Raw genomic sequence first — 17,376 nt, 5'->3', positions numbered from 1 at the left:
TTCACGTTGATACATATATTTAAAGATATAAATAAGAAGAACTACAGTTCAGTAATGTTTTTTTTTATCAATTGAGGATCATAAAATAATTAATTATGTTTTAATTTTCTGTAGATAACGTCCTTGACTGTTGGATAAATGCCGGACACTTGGACGCGAAAATGCGCGTGCATTTGAGGAATGTTTCTCTGAAGGAACACAAACATCGCCATACACGACGACCCAAGAATAGCCGCTCCGTGTCCAAAAACCTTGGAGAGATTGGCGACGATCCTGGTTTGTATCTTCATAAATGGGTTAAATACAGATTAATCATGATCTGGATAGGTTTTAGTTAAAAGTATGAAAGTAAATAAGAAACATATTTTAATTGCAAGATAAATCTCATTTAGTCGAATGAAATTGATTAACATAATAAAAATAATGCAAGGCAGTAAAAATGTAATGCGAATTTTAAAATAATGCTATTTCAGAGTATGGAGGCAGTTCTGCCTATCTGAACAGCGGAGCAAGCTTCGCCAGTATAGACAGTGTCAGTGGAATCCCGACCTCTAACAGTGCTAACGATATCCAGAACGAGGCTGATAACCCCTCCTCATCAAACTACAAGGTATTCTAGCATTTATAAACGAAAATGTATTATTCGAGATACTGGGATATATCGAAATTCCACTTTTTATTGAAGACAACTTAATTTCGCTTTTTCATATCTGAGAAAGATTTAACGATGTTTTGATTTCATGTGTTTATCTGGAATCAAAGTCTCGACAAATAGTTTTCCCAATTTCTATTAGAACGCGAATTGCGCGTTCGTGCATTTACACGTATATATTGCTTCTTGTTATTCATTCAAACCATTGTTATTCAAATGTAATATTCATAACCGAATATAACAAGGTGTGGTTTGTATTGAGAACATATCACTCTAATGTATCATTCAATAAAAATGTAAAAGGTGGTATTTTCACACTATTGATTGATATAAATAATCAATACCGGATATTTGTATTTTTTATGCTTCAATAAGACGGGTACGCGTATGGCGGCTATGTACTTATATAAATGTATTTTAATTTTAAATTCGTTTTGTTTTTGTTCCAGCCAAACATCAACTTCATGCGTAAGATTCCAAAAGATGCAGAGGTTGCAAGCGTGATGGTTGGAGAAGTCGATGACCTGGAGGAGCGTATTGTCGCTTTTGTGCGACTCAAGGAACCAAGGAATCTTGGCGACCTTGTCGAGGTCGCCAAACCTGTTCGCTTCCTCTTCTTCTGTTTCGGACCCAAGGGCAGCGAAACGGAATGTATGGAGATCGGGCGATGTATCTCCACCATGCTTGTCGATGACGTAAGTTGTATCTATGACGTCATTACAATTATAGTAAACCAGTTATAAATTATAGATACTTGTTTGCATAGGTAAGATATTTTTAGTTAAGCTATAATCGTAGACCTTTGCATTGACATTGTAATGTCTTTCTTGTAGATTTTCCGCGAGGTTGCGTATAAAAGCCGGGACGATGAAGACTTTAAGGCGGGAATTGATGAGTTTATGAACCAAGTAACTGTACTACCACCTGGCGAGTGGGATCCGAAGATCAGGATCGAACCGCCAAGTAAAGTTCCTTCGCAGGTCAGTGACATTTATATATGCAAATTTGTAACACCATTTTTACTTTAGTATCTGGCTTTTACATACAAACATATAAATTTGCAAATAACGGGTGCTACAATACGTTGATTTTGCGAGGGGTTGTATCCTTAAAGAGTTAACAATTGCATCGAATTGACATTCAATATTATAGGTACTGAACATTTTAACCCATAACTGTAGGTATTTATCAGTATCATTACATTCTCGTATTTAAGTTATGCATGCTTTAACTTAACAGGAGTTCCGACGTGCGTCCGTCCACAATGTAGCAAGTGGTGGTCTGGATCAGAAAAGTGAGTCATCAGAGGATGACCACGGTGGACATGATGATCCAGCTCTGGAACTCTCCAAAATGTAAGTTTCTACAGATGCAAATACATAATCTCATTTAGTATTTTCTGTATTTCATATGGTGTACTAAGTTTTCATGGACCTATACAGAGTTTTGCTATGAATTTGTTTACATATTGTTCTGTTTAATAAACAGTATCTTGTAAACTTTTGATTATAGATCGCATTTTAATAAGCAAGACATGCAATATATATTTTACTTGTACTCGTGTTAATCTAGTTAAGCGTACAATAAAATAGAAGTGTCGAGGTACATTCTCAATGTCACTTTTACTTCATAAGCAGCATAACTGTAATATCCATGCTATATAACATGGGTCTCTGCTATTATACATCCCTGATATTTGCTGGATTTGTACTTCAGACCTTTTAAGGGTTTGGTGGACGATATAAAGAGGAAGATTCCATGGTACTGGAGCGATTACAAGGACGCAATACACATACAGTGTTTGGCTTCATTTGTCTATGTGTTTCTGGGGACACTCACACCAAACGTTACATTCGGAGGTCTTTTGGGAGAAGCCACGGACCAGTATATGGTAGGTTACAGATGCCTGTTTGTTTAAGGAGTAAAACATATCACGAAAAGTAAACTAGAAAACTGGGATCAATCAACGTCTTGATTCTCTCTTGTACAGGATAAACGACTTGGCATTCGATCTTAACAACACAAAAAGTTAGTTTAATCTGTGGGATAAGTTAAATCGGGCTATAAATGTCATGCTGCCGGTTCATTGGTTAAATATGTTATTGAATTCAAATTATACTGGTAGTCTCTGACTAAATGTCCTGGTGATCAGGGTATACTTATAAATGTTAAAGTCATTACTTTGTACTCCGATAGGGCGTGATGGAGTGTATATTTGCTGCTGCTGTGACGGGAATCTTGTTTGCTCTTTTCGGAGGCCAACCCCTAAACATTCTCGGAAGTACGGGGCCCATGTTGGTTCTGGAGTCCATCATATATAACCTATGCAAGTACGTAACCTGTCTCTTACATCTCTACCAACATCGTATCTAATAGCTATGCTTTTCATATGTGAAGTTGCCTTTAACAAACCAAATATCTGAATAATTAATCGTAGGTGTCTGTTAAACATTAATATTAATGAATAATATGAATACAAGTCTTTATGATCAAATATACCTTGGAAAAACCAGTACATATCATTGTATTTCGTTATGGTGATTTATTATGAAATCCTAACTCTAAATTATTGCATTCCAACAAATGGTGGTACCGTTTACTTTCAATATTGTCTGATCTTAAGTCGTGTAATAAAGATTTTTCATGAAGAAGTTATCACAGTTTGAAGTCGGGATATGTTTTTGGAAACACCCTGCATAAGGACAAGGCTTTAAATATGATATTGAATGATACAAAATTTCTGTTCTTGTCTCATGTTTAATATTGAAGTTGTTGATCATTGTAGCATATTGTTTCTGGGTTACAGGGACAACGACTGGGAATTCATGCCGGTTCGATTCTGGGTGGGAATGTGGACTGTGTTTATTATTATGGTAATTGTGACCTTTAACCTCAGTGCTTGGGTAAAGTACATAACTCGATTCACTGAAGACAGTTTCGCTACACTTATTGCGATCATCTTCATAGTAGAGGCGTTCAAAAAAGTGGGGGACATTGGCAAGGAGAACCCGGTTAACCTGAATCCCCATGCCCCCCTCCCAACCGATTGTACATGTATACCACGTAACTGTACAGGGTTCTTGGACGCAAATACTACAGCAACAAACATTACGACAACAACTTTGGGGTACACTTGTGATGACGTAGCAAATTTTACCGACTCGATGTGGGGAACCATGTCCGTTGCTGCATGTGAGTCCTATGGAGGAACCCCCGTGGGAGCCGGATGTAACCCACCTCACTATGTAGCTGACGTGTTCTTCTTCTCTATTCTTCTGTTCATCGGCACCTTCAGCACTGCAGTCGCACTTGTGGAGTTCAAGAGTAGTACGCTGTTCCCTTCAGTGGTAAGATCCGATTTAATAATTCCTGTAACCGCATGCATAATCACCCAACTTTCTCCAGTCACATTGTATAACTGCATATTCCATGATATTAAAACACATCAATGAAGAAAAAGAAAGAAATGTACATAATTGGGTGTGTTACAGGTCCGACAGAGAATCAGCGACTTCGCCGTACTCATCGCTATCATTATAATGGTACTGCTCGACTACTTCATCGGTCTGGATACACCTAAACTAACCGTCCCCGACGAGTTCAAGGTAATTTCATTTCACAAATGTTCAAAAAATGCAATTGAATTCCCTACTTATAGACTAAATGAGGGTTGTGAGCGTATTGCTCCCGACTGTATTAGTTTAACATTTCAACAGCATACTTTTCGTTTTGAAATTATTCAGTAAATCTGACTATTTCTGCTTTGATGAGATTCAAAGTCAGAAATCATGATGAGAAAATATTATGACCATAACGTTTCAAATGTTTTGAATTATTAGTCGTCACTATTTCACTGCATGTGAGTTAATATGTCAATATTTCTTTTAAAGCCGACTAAACCCGGACGAGGCTGGGTGGTGAACCCATTCAGTGAGAGAAACCCGTGGTGGCTGTATATTGCTACCGTCGTCCCTGCTATCCTCTCCACCATCCTCATCTTCCTCGATCAACAGATCACCGCCGTAATTGTAAACCGAAAGGAAAACAAACTGAAGGTATAGCATATAATTAATAATACGCCTAACGTTAGAGATGAGTATATACCAAAACAGGCTTGTTTTAAATCAAGGTCAATTTTTGAAATACCTTGATATTTGGCGTTCAAAACATCATTACACAACCTAAGAAACATAAAGTAACATTGCACATTTACAATTGAATATTATGAATAAACTTAATCTTATAAATATATTTTAATTCAAAATGTTTTATTATTTCATTCCTTATTCTTTATGCATGATATACCAAATGAAAATCACATGTTATACTTGATAAAAGCATGACAACATAAATTATTTCCACTCAACAGAAAGGCGTTGGTTACCATCTGGACATGTTCATCGTCGCCATTGTTGTTGGTATCCATTCCGTGCTCGGACTGCCCTGGTATGTCGCTGCCACAGTCTCTGCTCTCGCTCACATCAACAGTCTTAAGAAGGAATCCGAATGTACCGCCCCAGGAGAAAAACCTACTTTCCTCGGTATCAGGTAAACGATGGCAAAGTACTCAGTGTATGATATCATTATTTCCTGTGCATAGTATTGATTGACGTCATCATTTTCGGCATATAATTGGCGTGATACCTTCCGGTGTATCTAAGACTAACTTAACTATGATCTACTTTTATAATTATACATTTATTGTTATCACCAGATTAAAATCGTCATTCCTCGTGTCAGTTTAAGTGCTGGTACCTAAGAGCTATCGTAAAGTCGGTTTACTCCATATCATTTACCTATAAAAATTATTCTGTGTGCTACAGGGAACAGAGAGTGACCGCCCTGTTTATCGGTATCCTCAGTGGCCTGGCTGTACTCATCACACCCGTCCTCAAGGTAATATAAGAGTTACTTCGCTTTATACATCTGATATTCAGCGTGGCATAAGAAATCATGTAAAGAAGGATAATGCTAATTTGTGCATAAATTTATTTATTTTTGTTGTATAATACTAAATGGTTTTTTTTATAACTTTTTAATCATTTTTCTATCATTTCTATATTATCTGTAAATAATGCTTCAATTATATGTATGGTTACATAATATCATATTTTTTTTTTCATTCTATGTGGCTTATGCTTAATATTCGTGCATAATTTACTGCCATTTTGTGCAAGGTATTTATTTTGTATATATACTGTTACATTCTAATTATTATGATGGTATAATATCTGTATGAATTATATACTTTTATCCACAGATGATCCCTATGCCTGTGCTGTACGGTGTTTTCTTGTACATGGGTTTCTCTGCTCTCAGAGGAATGCAGGTAATCCATTAGTCCGATAAGGATTATATAACATGCAGTAAGTCATGTGAAACCAGAGACATATGTATGCCTACCAGAGTGAAACAATTCTTGAAAGATTTAATTGATAACACTGGGTATTGGTTTCGATTGTAAAGTATGGAATCTCATATTGTGTTAACGAAAGCGAAAAAAATGTTGACCGATTTATGTATATTTTGTAATGAAGCATTTTATATACTGATGAAGTCTTTTACTTTCCACTAATGACTTTCTTGGTTTTCAAATAATCAATTATAAACATTTCAGAAACCGTGTGTGTGTGTGTGTTCCGCTTGAAAACTATGAACATTTCATTCTTTCGGCTATTTTCCGTATTAAATATGAATGTCTCGTTACCTTTATTTCAAATCTTGAATCTTTCAAAGTAACACGAGCGTTTCTTTGTTTCAGTTCGTCGACCGACTGTTCCTGTTCTTCCAGCCCGTGAAGTACCAGCCAGACCTACCCTACATCCGTCACGTACCACTCTGGAGGATCCATATGTTTACTATCATCCAAATTCTGTGTCTTGTTGTTCTCTGGATTGTCAAGACCATCAAAGCTATCTCAATTGGTTTCCCTCTCTTGGTAAGTCATTAATCTATCTTAAATCACACACATTTGTACTAAGTATTTAAACGTCAAACTCTAAAAGGAACATTATAAAATGCTCGATCTTTGTAGATAGAAGCATTGAACATACGTATACCACAAAACCATGAAATCTACATTATAAGCAATATGCTTTTTATTTTGGATGAAAACAATATTTACGCTATCTGACGTATTCAATATGCTGTGTTTCGAGTGAAAAGTATTATATGTCAAATGACAACCAAGTATGAAAATATAGTTTATCAATGCATGTTTTCGTATAGGTGTTGGCGACTGGAGTTGTCCGTAAGCTGATGGAATGCGTCTACACACAAAATGAACTGCGTTACATTGACGATCTTCTCCCCGGCGCCAAAGACAAGGGCAAGGACAAGGTAATGGCATTGTCTTCTTTATTCAAAATCAAATTATCAGAACATATACCGCATTGTTTATACACCACCACTGATGTCAAATTCATTTAAAAAAATCATTTTTGATTCCATAATCAAACAGGAGATCAGATCCGAACCCGTAATTAAATTTTCCAGGGGATTTTGATGATTGTTGTAATTAGTCATTAATTTAATATATACGTATTTTCATTCAATTAGTGTTTGTATTCATACACATTGATTTTAATCTAGAATTCTTTTTATTTTCAGGAAAAACACTCTGTGCCTTACAAATCATTCGATGCTAACTCAGGGAAAAACGGTGTGAAAAATGGCGATTCCTTATCCAAGCCTTCCTTCTTCCTATCAGAGGAGTGTGAACTTAACAAACGACCCGAGAGCAATTCCAAGAACACCAAACTTTAATTCGCGTCCAGATATCCATCATATTAAAGATATTTCAGTGACGTTATGTCGAGTGACATTATAGCACCTTTGTGTTAATATAGCCAATCAGGTACCACCCGTTAGACACGTGATTTATTTCTTCAGTTAGTGCCAGTAGCATTTATTTGTCTATATACGGTTACACAAAACCCCGCGACGAATCCTATTTGTGAACATCCCATCAGAACACATATTTCGTTTGCATGATAGAGCTACGTGAAGTATAACTACAATGCATCAGTTTATGGTGCTGGGAAGTGGAATCCCAATTACAGACTAGACGCATTAATTTTATAATATATTAAAATATAAATAAAAACAATAGTGGTGGACATTACCCCGCTATTGTCTGCAATTGTCAAACTTTATAAATATGTGTTTATTGATTTAAAGATTCATCCACTAGATAAATATAGTCCAATTAACCTCCATGTGAATTCAGTACTTTTTGTAGCGACATGACCTGTGATAGCTTGATTTTGTATAGGGGAGGCTTTTTAAATGTAATCTCATTTAGTGTTCTTTTCGTTTTGTATGACATTCTATACGAAATCCAACCCAAATCTTGCCGTTCTATGCGTGAATAGTATAAATATCCCTTAATATTTTCTCAGCTTCAAGTAATTTGGTTACTTACTGCTGATTTTATTACGTATCTTATTCTATTTTTTTATTTTTAAACTTATGCTAACTGTATTTTCGTCTTGAGGAAGCACTAATCTGTATTTTTTATAGAGTTTAAGATAATTCTTAGATGCTTATTGGGTAACGAATCGATACAAAATGTAATAGATAAACATAATTCGATTAATTTCGAAAGTGTTTTAAAAGTGCTTAAAATGAATGTGCTTTAATAAGAAATTATCGAAACTTTAATTTTTTCTCTTTGAATATTGGTTTTGACAAAAAATGGCAATTTCGTAGAGTTCTAGATTTAAGCGAACAACGGAACGAAACCATACCATGGTTTTGTTCAAAAGAAACAAAATGTATATACTGTACATTTTTTTTTTATCTTTTTAATGTGATTTTTCTGCCGAACATCTATATGTTCTATTCTTCTTTAGTGCATATAATACTTTTATATTATGAATTCTTTTATACATATCACTGCTATACAGTGAAATATTAAATTGCATTCAAATATTATGTATGTACCAATACAAGAAAAACAATAAATGAGAAATTATTGAAATATTAATATTTTGTTTGTGATTTATTTGCAGGTCAACTTTCGTTAACACGTTTGGTTCTAATCCTGCCATACTTTTGATTTCAATTAGAAATTGTTTTTAGATAAAATATTAATTTGTCTTTATGTGTGTCGGGTAGGATTATTTTTTTTCATAAATAAACGTATTTATCGGAATATGATGATTACACAACTGTACATTTCCGAACTCAAACTCCTCAATTCACTTATGATGGAAATCTGGCACCTATTGATATATTTGTTTATATCTTTTTGGAAAAAAAAACAGGATCTGGGAACAACGAAATGTAGATATAGATTAGATAACGGTTTTTTCAAATTTAAAGATATTTTTTTAAAATTTCTATTTCTAGTTATAATATATATGATATTCAGTCTTAGCTTTATTTACATATTTACAAAAGTCGAATGATACTAGTGCAGACTCTACCCACAAGCTAATTCAAGTTTTAGCACAAAGTTTAGATTGATTATTTTAATGAACAATGAACAAATTCAAAATTCAGTAGACGAAACTTTAATGTTAATTAAAAAATACTAATATGACAGGAGATTTAATTGTTTCGTCAAAGTTTTTATTGAGTTCAAAACATTGAATATTTTTTATGACAATTAAGTATTAGCTTGAATATTTATTTAACGTCATGGAGACACGACAAAATATTCGACACCAAATAAATCTCGAAACTGTCAATGACGAGACGACTCTTAAAATTCAGTGTTATAACTCGATCAAGAACATACAATTCTACTAATTAAAATTTAATCCTTCTAATTCAATATACTCATAATAAAATCAGTCAGTCTGAGAAACGACGAAACACTGGTTACAATCCAGATTTGATTTCTGGTAATAACATATATCCTCTCAATAACCTTACTTAACAAACCGCCTTCTTGATATTGAACATGAGGTTATGTGTGGGGCCACTTGTATCTTATAATTTGATCATTTGACTTACAAAGGTAAACTATAGTCTGTAAACATATCGGCTATAGCCGAACTATTACTTAACATTTACTACATATCAAATAGAGGACAAATATTAATCTATCAACATCAATAACTATTCTTATCCCCATTGCTGCTCTGTGTATGTGTGTGGATTCGATTAGACACAAAGCATAAGGGAGATAACCTATACAGACTGTTACACAAGGACTCGTTTTAATAAAAAAAACACAAAATTTTGAAGTGGAGGATCTTAGTTCCAAGATTAATCCCGATACATAATTTAATATCGACTTATTTTGGTAGATTGAGTTCTTTTTTGGTAGCATATGGGTTATATTAAGGATTTATTTGATTAAAATGTACTTTATGAGAGGCGTGATTGGGGAATCCCCAGACTGGAATTTCCTATAACCGACAGTTTGTTTATAAATGGTGTACAAACTCTATGTAAAGTGTCAGATATAAGCACTCAATGTGTCGCCTTCTCTAGATTAAGTGAGTATAATGTTTGGCTTTGGTTGATCGATGTAAACATTGCAAATGATCAGGTCAATGATGTATCCCTATATTTGGTTATTTTATCATTTTTGAATGATGCAACCTCGATATTCAATTGAATGAATTTTTAAAATTCACGAGTCTGAATTTTAGTATCAAGTCACATGTCACTGTGTTACTGTGTTTAGACAGTTGTTAGTTATATAACGTGCATGTAGGTCGTTGGTTTTCTTTTTATACTCTGGCATTACAATACCCTAAATTAAAACATCTTTTCTATACATGTTTATACAAATACAATTATATCTGTTAATACACAATGGTATCTGATCATATCTATTAATAGCAATATACTTAAAAGCCAAACTATAGAGGATTGGATATTGAGATACTAGTAATTATTTTTTGTATCAGTACTGTTTTGGTTGTGGTTATTAAGATATATGTTATTCCCTTTTACATCATCAACACGGGGGTTATCAGTAAACTTGATCTATTTTAGCCGTAATATTTAGTCTGAAGTCTTGTCGGCTGTCTAGGGTTATTAATAGTCTATACCTAGACACCCGGCATCTAAAATTAAGTCTCTTAAAAAATTAACAACAGTTTTATACAAACATTGATCCATATAAATATGGTCACTTATACTTACTCTTTTGTATTCTGAAATATTGAAATTGAAAATTAACAAAAATTAAATGGAGGATTAAATGGAGGGGGATGTAAGCACACGGACCACGGAAATCTCTCATAACTAAACATTAAGGGGTGGGGGTAGCATAAGTTGCTATTCTGAGAAAAAGTAGGAATATTGTTAAACATCTTTTTAAAGAAGACAACAGTACAATAACGTCCGTAAACATAACTTACCAAAACAACCCATCAAGAATTTTTTTTTCGTCGTGCATATGGCCAAAACGGCAAAATGCCCGTAAAATCCTATCGTATGTTTGGTACAAGGAAAATGTGACTTCTTATCAGAGGTGTACTTCCTATTAAATAATTTTCATTCCTTGTAAAATATTGTAGAGGAAGCAGCCATTAGTTTAGACAGGCCACATATCTAAATAAAACAGTGTTTTACATTTCATAGTAAACACATATTATGCCTGTTTTCCATCTATGTTTTTTTTTCCTTTACAGGTAATCAGTGATCTGAAATCAGAAATGGCTATCACAAAAAAGAAATGCTTTGATATCGTTTTACGAATCCTTTTGTCAACGCCACTCCATTGGATGAATGTGTTCTTTTTTATGAGTGATAACAATTTCATAAGGAATAATGATTTATTCACTTGCATGATCTTCATCAGTATTTTGACAATATTTCAAGAAAACATAACGGAATATACGACTCGAGTGTGTAACTTTTGTAAGAAACATGGTATAAAGAGAGTATTGGTACTGATAATTGCTATGATAGTGATATCTGTTGGTCTACTGTGGCTGGTCAGTACATGTATGGCGGGATTTGCTCATGGTTTAGATAGATTTCGAACTCTATACGATGATCCATTTAAAGGAACGTTCTCTATCAACAGACCAAAATATATCCAAGACATGCCGCATAAAGGATTGTGTTCAGAAACACATTTCACATATTATGATCTGAACCACTCAATACTGGAAAAGGAATGTATGCAAACAGACAGTATCACTTCTTATGTGACAAGAAAAACGTATAAAGTTATGAAATTCGAAGACATCAAACTTCCATGTGACCTTCCATTGTTTACGGTTGACAATGATTTATTTGTGTGGACGTTTGGAAATAATTTGAACCGCTCAGTCTACAAAACATATTCATGGATGTCAGATTCATCTTTACATTTAGGCAATGGATTTAAGTACGGTACGTACACATGCTGGCTGCAGACAATAACTCCTTATACAGATTATCTCAGTGTGGTCAGACAGGAACTTACAAGTATCACCCTGGAGCCGTTTCCTGTACTGTTATCAACAGTTTATGCACCAATTGGGTCTTTGATCGAACTAAGTTACCCACGAATTCACATGGATGTGGATATACACAATGCACATTTATCGTTCAATCATGACTTTCATAACAGTGGTAACCCATCCATAGATTCAAATAGTCTTTCTTTATTAGGGTGTACTCCCTCCACGTATATAGTAAGTGTTTTAATTTATGGCAGTAAGTTTGAAAGTGGTCACCCTTGTTATAGAGGTCCATACAGGTGGACACGCCAAACAAGTTACACTGGATATACAGCCGCGCTTGTGTCTAGTATAGCCCCAAATAGTTATGGACTGAGATCACTACAAATCACCAGACACGAATACAACGTAGATAAAGGCGAAACCGAATCCGTTTTGTACGAGACTGGTATGTTCTTTCTCATCAAACCAACTTCACTGTTTAATGCTTTATTCCTGGGAGGTTGGTACGACATTAACAGAGAATCCAGTACTATAGAGGTCAATGATAATGACATCAGAACGGTGAAACTGATGACATCTGACGACGTGTATGATCGTGTGACAGAATCGGCTATATTAGTGTCGATATTACGCACTCTTTTTGAGCTATATGTCTGCATACAACTGTTGAAATGCTGGTATCTACGATGTGTAGCGCATTTCTTAACAAAATATTTGTTACTACCTTTTAAAAGACTAATTTTAAAAGAAAAGCCATGTTTTGAACAAATTCGCAGGAAAAAGCATGATGTTATGATATTATGTTCGGATGGAGCTTTGGACATTTCTACTGCAGAGTGTGTCGCGAACGTCCTTGAAGCCTCGGAACTTAAAACCTGTCTGGTACACAGAGACTTGAATCATCTAGGAAATAAATATAAAACCACTGTGTACCATGATGCAATGAAGGATGATGCAATGAAGGAGAGCTCTAACATTGTTATCATTTTCTCTGAATCTATGCTTCAGGACCAGTTTCTACTTAACTTCGCTGTCCACGAATTCGTTCGCAGTTTGTGAGTAAAAAGACGCTGTGTATGAGAGACATCGTGGTACTGGAAATTGATTGTGACTCGCGAAAGGAAATTGAGATCGCTATTCCAAACGTTCAGGTTATCGAGGGGTCATTCCAAAGCAACAAACATAAAACCAAGCTAAGGTATGAAATAATGTACTGGACATTTCATTCTTGCAGACTTCCGTTATGCCCAAGATTGAAATTGGCCTTAAAACTATTTTATTCATATTTAAAAATAATACTTATGGATTTGTTTTTATAATCCGTACGTCCTTTTGTTCTGCAACTATTCGGTTTCCTATAACTTGATCTAACCGACGTACGCTGGTTTCACAGCGCCACAATATCAGATAGCTATACTTGTATAAAGCTCTAGCTTGAGTATAACACCAAGTAGATAACACATAAAATGCATACCACATAAAGAGAACTTTTACGTTTTATTGTGCGTTTTACTGCAATTGGGAATACCCATACTTCGATGAATGCACAAAAAAAACATGTTCACGATGTCTTATTTCTATCATAGAACGACTTGTTTCCATCGCAGTTAAATCGAAACGAGAAAAATGCTCAATTGTACAGATAAATATATGAAGAAACGAAGATAACAAAACAATCTTTTTTTATATGGCGGCCTAAAGAATGACAAATGGGCAAAAGAAGACCAATCCTAAATTATTTGGATCTGTCGTTCCTTAAACCGTCCATGCGATGGCTTTAGTTATATCATAAATACTTTGACGATCTGAGTCGGATTAGATGATGGCAAAAATCGTGCCAATTTCGGGAACGATTAGTGCCAGCATAAAGCATGGTCTTTGTCTAGATGTGGTTGTATGTATTTGTCTTTATTTACTTGTATCTATTGTTGTTTACCTTTATAAAATTATATCACTGAACAATTTGAATTATCCCCCTTTGCTCATGAGAATTGTATGTTAGTTGTATTGAGGCGTTCTTGATCTTAGTTCTGAATGTTATTTATTTTCTTTTTTTAGGTTCCATAAGACATAATTGTGGATATTTAAAAATGCTTTGAAATATTCCTCATTTTAATCTTGTAATCTTTTAATTGCATTAATTGGATTTTGGTGGGTAAAATAAGACCTACCGAGATAACACCATTTTGTAACTTTTACTCTCCCTATAACATTTTTCTTATAAGTGAGGTATCAAGTTAAATGTCTTTTAAAAAAGACCTACATGGAGTATCCCTTCTGAATTTAGTCACAAACGTTGTGTTAGAAGAAACAGAACTGCTTTCAGTCCACTTTGATATCAATTTTTTATCGTTTTGCAAAGGCACGTTATTATATAATATTTACAATTGCCACTGCCGTCATGTTTAACCGTGTACAACAGCCATTCAACTGACAGCTTCATCCGCCCTTTTTTCTATGACATCACAAAAATAATTCTTATATTTCAGTTATTTTATTCATGTCAAATAGTAATAACATATCCAAAAAATTAAATCTGTTTAATTGTATGTCTCCGATTGTCTCGTATATGTGTTATTTGTAAACATTGACACGTGATTTTGTGGAATGTAAAAGGAAGTCCGTCAATGTTTACATGTATTTATACGCATCGAATCGGAACACGTTCTGCACTCAAGTTATTGGGAAATAAACAGATCTGCCCCAACATAAATTATATGTATGTAGTTTATCGATACAGAAACAGTGCCGTGGTAATATATGTTTTGCTTAATTAACATGATAACATAATGGCACCATATCAAAAATCTGCAACAAGAGAATACTACTTATTTTTAATTGTTTGTTGCATGGTATCTATCTTTGTATTCATAGTAATATAGAGTTGTTCCTACTCTTACCATATATATGTTTGTTTAAAGATGCTTCACCGCTGACAAATGGTATTTTATCACTATCAAAAACAGGAGGAGAGGATTTAGTATTTTTCTTCAGTTAAAAAATTTACTTACTTTACACCATTACCACCGTTAAAAAGTTTGAGCTTCTAATTTTGATTCAAGTTAAAAATATGAAAAATAATTAATTGCATCCCGAAAAAATTCTGTGGCACTATATCCTATATGGAATGAAGTACTGATTGCGCATGCACCAAATGCGAAATAAATTATTTTATATTATTTTTTGTTTTAATTAGGCATATATATACACGATTAAACACCAATTATTGTTCAAATGAAGAATATCATTTATGCTCTGTCGGCGGTGGAACATCTTTAACCTTTGAATGACAGTAACGAGCATTCCATGTGATACAGTACCAATTTAAGGTCACGTGCCATTCATATTCTTCCCTATTATTATGGCATATAGCATCAAAATTCATTACACTTAATATACCACTACATGTTTTCATCAAATAAAGTTGAACGTATTGACTTTAAACTTAAAAATAAACTTGAACTGTTTACCTGAAACACGATTTGTCAGTCTAGTTAATAAACAGGCAATACGTATTATAATCAAGTATCTATAGTACCGGTTTAATTTATACGAAACAATATAACTGTTGTCCAAGGTGTACGCTGTTTGTTATTCCAAGATGAATTGCGACCAATCAGAATATGCTTTAATCTTCATTTCGTTAACTACGTCATAATCATTGGAAAAGTACTTTATATAAGCTTTAATTTTGGTTTCTTATTCCAAGTATTCTTTGGGTTTTTTTTCATTAATTAACGTCTTATTAACAGCCAGGGTGATGTAAGGACGGCCTCCGATTTATGCGTGTATGTGTGTAGCGTGTGTGAAGTGTGAGGTGCGTTTTTTGGAGACTGCGGTATGCTCGTGTTGTGTCTTCTTGTATAGTGGAACTGTTGCCCTTTCATAGTGCTATGTCACTGAAGCATGCTGCCGAAGACACCTAGCAACACACCCCATCCGGTCACATTATACTGGCAACGGACGAACCAGTCGTCCTACTCCCTGTATGCTGAGCGCTTAAAGCAGGAGCAGAAATTACCACTTTTATAGACGTTGATGTGTCTCGGCTAGGGAACAGCATCCAGAGCCTACCTCACAAGGGAGAGCGCTCAACCAAAGGCCAAAAGTGAGGCAATGTCAAGGGAGACTTTAGGAAGAATAAAGTCAGTTAGGAATATGTGAAAAGATAAGATCCTAAATTTAGTCGCCTTTTACGATCATGCAAGCAGGTACAATTCTAACGCCCTATGCTACATGTAATGTTTTATATGTACATATATCGATGTATAAACAAATTCTGTTTAAAGTAGCATTAGACAGACTTCCATATAATGCACATAAAAATATATATTTTTATATGTATGATTTTTTAACTATGTTAACTTTTTAAAAGATGTTTGCAATCATTTTATTTCAGGAACTATTGCTGTTCTTACATAATGATATGAGACCATTTTATATGTGGATATGAATGATAGTGACATTTTACCCGAAGGTTATAACATGTTGTAAAACCCGAGACGTTTTATGATCCTGAGGGTAGAATGTACCTATCCATAATATGCATATATGGAAGAGTTTTTTTCTCTTATGCTTCAACGTTTTGAACTAGAAAACCTACAACAGGTATTTCAGTCTAGAAGTCACAAAGTCAAGGTAGTCACATGGTGTTCTCGGCAACAACATTGCAGTGTCAACTTACTTCGCTTCGTTTAAAAAGTGGGACCCATTTTGGTTATGTTCAATATATATTAGTTTTTTATCAAAAGTTTACGATTCGGTACCGTCCATCTTCATTTCTATATAGTCTTATTTATTATGATTTAAAACTTTTCTAAGCCACGATAAAAATCCGGCAAATATGAACTTTGATATATTCAGACATTTAAAAAAAATTCTGGAGAAAAACGTTCTAAAATATCGTGTCTGCAGGTTGATTCCATATACGATAACATAGAACGATATCTTAAGGCAAATCCCACTGTTTCCTTGTAAACAGTAAAACCGGTCTAGTTTTAAAGTGATGTACAAATTTTACCGAAAAACCCCCCAGTAATTTTGTTGACACTTCGACGTCATAGGTTATATTGCATGAGTAGTCATGTAACACAGTCTCAAACGAACCATTTAAACCAGTGCTACACCCGTAAATATGAGTGTAAAGAATATGTAACAGAGTTGCGTGTCTGTAACAATACGTGCGGTCCCATCTACACGTTCAAGTAAAGAAATGTAAACCAGTTACGAAGCAAATGTTAAAATTCCATTTACTGTTTTAAGATTTTTATAAAGGTTACAGGTTGATAAGATAAAAATAATAATGTTTTGTGAAAGTTAAGTAGTATTTGTATTGCATAACTTCATGAAAGATTTTTTTCTGTGTGG

At 34.4% G+C, this 17,376-nt stretch overlaps 2 protein-coding genes across 4 annotated transcripts in view; both read left to right on the top strand.

Annotated features, from left to right (window-relative positions):
• LOC138314616 (electroneutral sodium bicarbonate exchanger 1-like) overlaps nt 1–8,639 on the top strand; it is a 32,803-nt gene extending 24,164 nt beyond the window's left edge. For all 3 annotated transcript variants that reach the window (XM_069255029.1, XM_069255030.1, XM_069255028.1), the window contains 16 exons: nt 115–276; nt 474–610; nt 1,102–1,347; nt 1,486–1,632; nt 1,892–2,007; nt 2,369–2,543; nt 2,849–2,982; nt 3,459–3,999; nt 4,144–4,257; nt 4,543–4,707; nt 5,022–5,200; nt 5,476–5,548; nt 5,913–5,981; nt 6,414–6,590; nt 6,881–6,991; nt 7,262–8,639. In XM_069255029.1, coding sequence (XP_069111130.1) covers nt 115–276; nt 474–610; nt 1,102–1,347; nt 1,486–1,632; nt 1,892–2,007; nt 2,369–2,543; nt 2,849–2,982; nt 3,459–3,999; nt 4,144–4,257; nt 4,543–4,707; nt 5,022–5,200; nt 5,476–5,548; nt 5,913–5,981; nt 6,414–6,590; nt 6,881–6,991; nt 7,262–7,417 — 2,702 coding nt within the window. In that variant the 3' untranslated portion in view covers nt 7,418–8,639. The remainder of the gene's footprint in view (nt 1–114; nt 277–473; nt 611–1,101; nt 1,348–1,485; nt 1,633–1,891; nt 2,008–2,368; nt 2,544–2,848; nt 2,983–3,458; nt 4,000–4,143; nt 4,258–4,542; nt 4,708–5,021; nt 5,201–5,475; nt 5,549–5,912; nt 5,982–6,413; nt 6,591–6,880; nt 6,992–7,261) is intronic.
• A 1,368-nt stretch (nt 8,640–10,007) lies between these two features.
• Nucleotides 10,008–13,068, top strand: LOC138316466 (uncharacterized). The gene is made up of 2 exons (XM_069258160.1): nt 10,008–10,101; nt 11,248–13,068. Exon 2 carries the CDS (start codon nt 11,272–11,274, stop codon nt 13,066–13,068), a length of 1,797 nt encoding a protein of 598 aa, XP_069114261.1. The 5' UTR covers nt 10,008–10,101; nt 11,248–11,271.
• The last annotated feature ends 4,308 nt before the right edge of the window (nt 13,069–17,376 follow it).

This window comes from Argopecten irradians, chromosome 2 (genome assembly GCF_041381155.1).
Source record: "Argopecten irradians isolate NY chromosome 2, Ai_NY, whole genome shotgun sequence".
Taxonomy (NCBI): domain Eukaryota; kingdom Metazoa; phylum Mollusca; class Bivalvia; order Pectinida; family Pectinidae; genus Argopecten; species Argopecten irradians.
Note: the sequence above shows the minus strand (reverse complement) of the source record. Positions and strands in the feature narration are given on the sequence as shown.